The sequence below is a fragment of the Lynx canadensis genome, chromosome A3, assembly GCF_007474595.2.
Source record: "Lynx canadensis isolate LIC74 chromosome A3, mLynCan4.pri.v2, whole genome shotgun sequence".
Lineage (NCBI taxonomy): Eukaryota > Metazoa > Chordata > Mammalia > Carnivora > Felidae > Lynx > Lynx canadensis.
The window spans coordinates 28,477,741-28,484,692 of NC_044305.1; the positions used below are offsets into that span (position 1 = coordinate 28,477,741).

Genomic DNA, 6,952 nt, shown 5'->3' on the forward strand with positions numbered 1-6,952 from the left:
TTGAGAACCCTTGTTCTAGAAGCTTCTTCTTGGCCGTGTGTGTGTGTGTGTGTGTGTGTGTGTGCTGGAAGAAGCCGAGGCTCAGAGAAGTCGTGGGACATTCCCGAGGTCCCACAGCTAGCAGGTGCCAGAACTCTGAGGCCGGCCCAGATACCTCTGACGCTGAACGCTGGTGCTCTGATGCTCTCCTTCCCCAGAGAAGCCAACCGTCTTCTGCCTGTTTTCTATTTTTCCAACGTGAACCTACCAAGGGAGCCGTCAGATTGCTCTGTCCCTTTCATCTCTCTAAACCAAAGCGATAGCTGGTGAGAGGTAATGGTAGTTTCCATGCAGCGCTGGCTTCAGTCGGCTGGCTGGGATCAGACGCTTTCCAGAGGACGCTGGCGTGGGTAACAACCGAGCACCTCGGGGAGGGTGCTGAGGGAGGGGCAGGGGAGGCCGCCGCTTTGAGCTCAAAGGGCCCTTCAGGTTGCAGGGCTGGTGAGGGCCTGGGTAGCTCTCACTCCCTGGGTTGGGAGCGTGCAGGTAGAACATTGTCTGTAATCTCCCCCAGCTCAGACGAGAGCAAACTATGTCTCCGCTCCCTTAATTGGGCACTGGGGTTCGTTCGGGCGGCCATTTGTTCACTTGTCAGACATTCAGTGCGTTTATTCTTGGAATATTTAGGGCTTCTCTGATGCTTTCATTTATTCATCTGAATTGAGCCCAGCTCCGTGCCAGGCCTTAAGCTGGGGGACTGTGAAGGAGAGCGAAACAGACACTCGCCCCGGTCTCGTGGCCCTTTTGATTCCGCGTTCATTCATTCATTCATTCACTCACTCAACAAATACTTTGGGGGCGCTGCCAGTGTATGAGCCCGTCACCGGGTGTCGGGGCTCCAGCGCGGAGCCCACGGTCCATCAGGGGGCAGGTCACCAAGCAAGGTGGGGGGGAGGTTAATGCACGATGTGATGCGGGCGCTGACTAAATAAAATACAGCTGGGCACGGAGCAGAGCAGGGGGTGGGGTGCCGTGGGCGGTCAGGGCAAGCTTGGCTAAGGAGGTGACATTCAGAAGGTAGCTGAAGGACGAGGAGGCTCCCGCTGCGGGAATATCTGGGGCAAGAGTGGACCAGGCAGAGGGAACGGCCAGTGCCAAGACCCCGAGGCAGGAGCAGTTGGAAATGTTCAGGGAACACGGAGGAGGTCAGAGCAGCTGGCCTGGAGTGGGCGAGGGGAAGAGATGGGAGGCTAGAACATTCCGGGGGGGGGGGGGTTGGGGGGTGGGGGCAGCAATCGTGCGGCCGCACCATCCTGGATCCGGACATGGATCTCCCTGTGTGCTGACAGTGGGTTGAGGGGTTGGAGTGGAATATGACATGACCTCACTTATGCCTTTTCCAATGTGGAGAATGGCAGGCCGAGGGGCGGAAACAGAAGCAGGGACGCCGGAGAGGCTCCTGAGGAAACGAGGGAGCTAGGACGGTGGGGGAGGCTGAGTGGCTGGGATTTTGGAAGCAGAGTCAGCAAGCACTGGGATGGGTTAACATGGGTTGTAAAGGAGAACAGAGGAGAATCAGGGTTGATTCCCACTTCTGTAGCCTGCGCACAGGGATGGGTAACAGCAGTGCCATTCTCAGACACAGGACAGCCGGACACAACCAAATGGATGATTACTTCCAGTCCGCTCTGAAAGAGAGGAACCCAGTGTTCTGAGACTGGAGTTTGGGGTTCAGTGGAGGTTTCCCCGAGAAAGGACTATTTGAAACCACATCTGAGGGAAGAGAAGCAGTGAAGCGAATGAAGAGGCAAGGAGGGCTGCATGTGCAAAGGCCCCGGGACAGTCTATCTTCATGCCAGGTCACTTTAGAGCACTTGTACCCACGTGCTGAGGAAGCGTGGCAGGCAGGTGGCAGACAGACGCATTGGAAAATAGGCAAGGGGGCTTGGGGCTGTCACGGAGGGGCAGTCTAGACAGTCCACCACTGTCACAGAAGCTTTCCCAAGGAGGCGACACCACTGTTGAGTCTTGAAGAGTGCACAAAAGTTCACCAAGAGACAAAGCGGCGGAGGGCAGCTTTCCAGGCCGTTGTGGACGCAAAATGCGTCTCATCGAATAACCCCCAGGAGAGACTTGGTGGGTGGGTAAGTGGGTCACTGAGGTCAGGAGCGTGAAGGGGCCTGGGGAGGTCAGCAGAGGCCAGACCGTGCGGGGCTGACGCGCAGGGTGATGAGTCTTACTTGAACCAGAGGCAGCGGGGGTTCCTGGAAGGGTTGGAAGCAATAGGGGTGTGGATAGACCTTCGTGATCTTCCTCCGCAGTCAGCGTCCCTGCTCCCAGAGGGTTGTTTCTGTGGCCACGTGGGGCTTGTCATGCCCCAGAACTGCTTTCTGAGCCAAGAGCTCATGCCAAATCCATTAATAACCCTGCTGCCAAGCCCCATTGCTCATTTCTGACATTATCCAGGCTAACATCCCTGGAGTTGCCGGCCTGAGAATTTACACAACTCCTACAGAAACAGTGGCTCCGGGTTGCTCACCACCTTGACCATGACCCTGCAGTGAGCCAAGCGATGGCCTCCAATTACAGAATCAAGTGCATGAACAGCTTCTTTGATTAACCAGGACACCGTTCTGCCTCTCTCTCTCTCTCTCTCTTTTTTTTTTTTAATGCTGAGACCTAGATGTGTAGAATAGAGAACGTGTGGAAAATACGGGAACGAAATGGAAGAAAAAAAAAAAATCCCTCCCAAAGACCACTGCGGTTAGCATTTTACTACGTTTCCTTCCCGGGTGATCCACACAATTTTGTAGGCTTGGGATCATTCCAGAGAATGTTGCCTTTTTGCTTATCATTTTAATGTAATCATTTGTAATAAAAAAAAAAAGCCCTTCCTCATAAACCTTTTAAGTTTTTATCTATGAGTCTATCCTGATTTCCTTAACCAGTTCCAACTGGCAGAGCTGTAACATGGAAACCTTCCTCCCTATCCCGCTCTGTGACAAATGCCTCTGTGCAGCAAGCTTTTTCTATATTTTGAGTTCTCCCAAAAAAAATGTGCACTTATGAGTCAAGCTCTCGATTTTGCCAAGCTGCCTTCCCAAAAGGGTGTGGGTTTAACCTTCCCGTCAGCAATGCGTGAACGTGTCTGTTTCACCATACCTTCCCCAGCACCCGGTATTTCAACTTTTGAAGATCCTTGCTGGGGAAGAGTGGGTTTAAAAAAAGGGGGGGGGGAGCGCCTTGCTGAAAGTTCCTCTTTAGTGAGATTGACCCCTTTGTCCAAACATTTGATAAAGCCGTTGTGTTTCTGTTGTGACTTGCTCCGCCCATATAGGAAATGGAACCGAAATGTTATTCTTACCAATTTGCATGAGCACTGGAGATAGTGAGGATATTTTTATCTGTGTGTCTCTTTCCTTTTTAGGTTGCATGAGCCCGAGAAGAATACCAGAGAAATAACCCAGGTACAGTCCTTGGTGAGATGCCCTTCCTGGTACTCTCACTGGTGCAATCTCCTTGCATCAACCAGAGTTGCAGATTCTGTTCTAAATTAAGACTCCTTCCCCAGAGTGGGGGAAGGGTTGGGGTGGAGGCAGGGGTGGAGAGAGTGGGGGGATGCTCACAGTCCTCTTTTCCCCCTTGTCCTCTGCCCCAGCCAGGAGAAGGTCACCACCTCCTTGACCCAGGGCACCCAACACACAACTCCAGGGGGCACCGCTCACAGTTTGTTCACCGATCGCCTCATGCAAGGGCATGCTCCCTTTCTGGCACTTTCTCCGCAGCACTGCCGGGGCGATTTCACGGGCAGCGTGGTTGGCCTGATTCCGAGAGACCTCGCCCTGCTTCTCACGGGCTGACGCTGTCAGACCTTGGAGGCCGAGGGTTCCTCTGCCTCTTGTGATGAGACAAGCCCTGCCCTGAACCCGCGAGGAGAGAGCACCAGCTGTCCTTGACATTTCCCGGGGTGTTGTCATCGTTTCAGATGCAATCTGTTGCACAGAGTCGGGCTGCTGAGAGGCACGGTCTTTGTAAAGCCCCAACTGTGGCCTGCTCTCCCCACCCGGGACAGCCCCCGCCCCCGGCGGCCCCGGGCACAAGCCCGAGGGGTAATTACAAAGCGCGGCCTTCTCCCCAGTCATTGTTACCTCTGGACTTCTCTCTGGAACTTTCAGGGGAAAGGATGATGGTGAGAGGTGGTCACTAAAACCTGCACTGAATTCGCAGCCGGCCACGACTTCCTGAGCACCTACTATGTGCCAGGCCCTGGGCAGTGACCAAGGCAGCCACAGCCCGGCCCTCACGGAGCTTCTTACAGCCTTGTGTCTCGAATCCCCAGTGCTAGGTGCCGGCCCCTGCCAGGGAGGAACTTTAATGCTGTTGCTGTGGGTTTCCCAGAGAGAAGTGAGTGAGTGTGCAAGGCTCGGGACAGAGGGGGCCGTGCGGTGAGACCACAGCTGTCGGGTCCAACAGACTCTGGATCCTTTGCAGCTGTGTGACTTGAACCAAATTGTTTAACCTCTCTGGGCTTCAGTTTCTTCACTTGTAAAGCGGGGGAGGGGGCTCCTAGCGACGGGCTGAGATAGGGCCTCGGTAAGACGATCCCCGCGATGGCGCCGAGCCGGTAAGCCTGGGGGAGCTGCGCTCTGTGGTGCTTACTGAGCACCAGCGAGGAGCCGTGGTGGTGTTCCCCCCGCCCCCTTCTACAGGAGAGGTGCTGGGCACGGAAGAAGCAAAGTTTGCAATTCCTGATGAGTAATTTGAAGGCAGCCGTTGTGAGCGATAAGATTAGCACGCGGGAGATGTTCAGATTTGCCAGGCGGTTGATGATTGCTAGCATTTATCGGACACACGGGTTCCCTCGATGTGTGCCAGGCTCTGTTCTGTGCGCTTTACCTGGGCGATCATGTCTGAGCCTCACAGGGACCCTGGAAACAGACACTATCCCAGCCCCGCCTTACAGATGGGGAAACCGAGGCCCAGAGAGGTTTAAGTGGATTGCCCCAAGGACCTCAGCTAGACGGAGCAGGAGAAGGATTGAAACCCCAGGCTCCTTACTTCACCTGCTACCTGGGCTCTCGTTCTCGCATGCCCCTGTTCCCAGTCTCCCAGACCCCAGCTGCACCCTGAGTGAGGCTGAAATTGCCATCCATTCTTTGGTTCGTTCACTCATTCCACACCGATGGGGCTTCTTCAATGCCAGCCTTGGGTTCTGCATTATAACAAATAACCTAGTGAAGGCGTGTTGAATAAACCAGTAAACGGATGAGTATCTCCACCCACTGGAGGTCGGCACCTACTCAGACCCCCAGACAGAGTCGGTCCTGGGTGGTGGGTGCTGTCATGGAGAGACACGGCTTGAGGAAGCACAGAGAGGAACCCTAGAGCCAGCTGAGGGGAGGGTGGTCTTAGGTTGAAGTGATGCATGTGCTAAAAGGCACAAGGTGGACGGGGTTTCGTTACGAGGAGAAGGGGAATGGACAGCAGGCAGAGGGAAGAACCCTGAAAGGACAGAACGGAACGTCGGGCGGAGGGACAGTGAGGCGGCGCCGTGAGGTGACCCCACTGGCGGGTAGGAGGCTCCTTTGGGCCAGGTGAGGATCGGAAGGGTAAGGCCGGAGGCGGGGAACCTGGGCTGAAGAAGAGGGAGGCGTGAATTAGGGCTGAGCCAGCGGGGCCCAAGGGGAGACAGAAGCGTCCAGCCTCGGTACCGATGGGCGGAGGAGTGGCTGGGGGCTCCAGAATGAACTTCTCTCCACTACATTTAGATCCAGGACAACAATGACATCACATACGCAGACTTGAACCTGCCCAAGGGGAAGAAGGCCGCCCCGCGGGCCGCCGAGCCCAACAACCACACAGAGTATGCCAGCATTCAGACCGGCCCGCCGCCCGCGCCCGAGGACACCCTCACCTACGCCGACCTAGACATGGTCCACCTCAACCGGGCCCCCAAGCAGCCAGCCCCCAAGCCCGAGCCATCCTACTCGGAGTATGCCAGCGTCCAGGTCCAGAGGAAGTGAATGGGACCGTGGTCGTCTCTAGGGTCTGTCCCCACGAGCCTTCCTGTCCCGTGTGGGACAGCCGTGATGGGGACAGCCAGCCCAGTTCCCAGAGGGCCGGGATGGTGCAGGCCCTGGAACTCCAGGATGAGGCTGGCTCTTGTCTCCCCAACCCACGTGGCTCTTCGACATTTCCAGGGCAGCCACAGTCCCCCCACATCACCACACTCGGAGGCCGATGTTGCCAGACTAGCCGGGGGACCCACCTGGGAACTGGCCAGAACCACCAGGGTCCAAGAACCCTCATGCCTGTCTCCATCAACATGCGGGTCTCGGTCACGGTCTTGGAGACCCTGATTGCCCCCCTTCGTGCTCTGCAGCCTGATCTTCCAGGGTGAGGAGGGAGACAACCCCACCTCCTTTTACCACCACCCACCTGGGGCTTGGGGAAGATTGTCCCTTTCGATCGAACTGCCCCGTCCGTGGAGAAGCTGGAAAAAAACCCTCCGGGACCCTCATCCCAAGACTTGGTGAGACTGCTGCCGAGAGTCCTAGCCTCCCCATCCCGGGATTGATGAGGCGCAAGCCCCGGGGGAGGGGAGGAGCCTCCGAGGAACCCCCACACAGCCGCCACCGCCACCACCAAGGACTGAGTAACAAAACCCCCCTCCTCCTGGTGGCCCTCCGAGACTCCTTGAGGACCCGCCGTCCCAACCGTGACGCTCCACACGGCCCCTCCTCTCCTTTCTAGACCCGAGCTTGCTTCCTCCAGCTAGCACTAACTCAGCAACATCTCGCTGCGGACGCCTGTAAATTATCGAGAAATGTGAAATGTGCAATCTTGAACCTGAGGTGTTAGAAAATTTGATCTGTGGTGTTTCGTTTTGTTTTGGTTTTTTTCTTAAAACGACAGCAACGTTCTCTTGGCTCTTTGTCATGTGTCGAAGTACCTGGTCGGGTCTTGTGCGGTC

General features: G+C 56.0%; 1 protein-coding gene across 4 annotated transcripts in view; it reads left to right on the forward strand.

Moving 5' to 3' along the window:
- The window catches only part of SIRPA (signal regulatory protein alpha), a 39,875-nt gene extending 33,537 nt beyond the window's left edge, over positions 1-6,338 (forward strand). For 2 of the 4 annotated variants that reach the window (XM_030309914.1, XM_030309918.1), the window contains 2 exons: positions 3,407-3,458; positions 5,748-6,338. In XM_030309914.1, coding sequence (XP_030165774.1) covers positions 3,407-3,458; positions 5,748-6,002 — 307 coding nt within the window. In that variant the 3' untranslated portion in view covers positions 6,003-6,338. Of the gene's footprint in view, positions 1-3,406; positions 3,459-3,637; positions 5,470-5,747 lie in introns of those variants that run through there. The other 2 variants (XM_030309915.1, XM_030309916.1) reach the window with 2 other exon arrangements.
- The last annotated feature ends 614 nt before the right edge of the window (positions 6,339-6,952 follow it).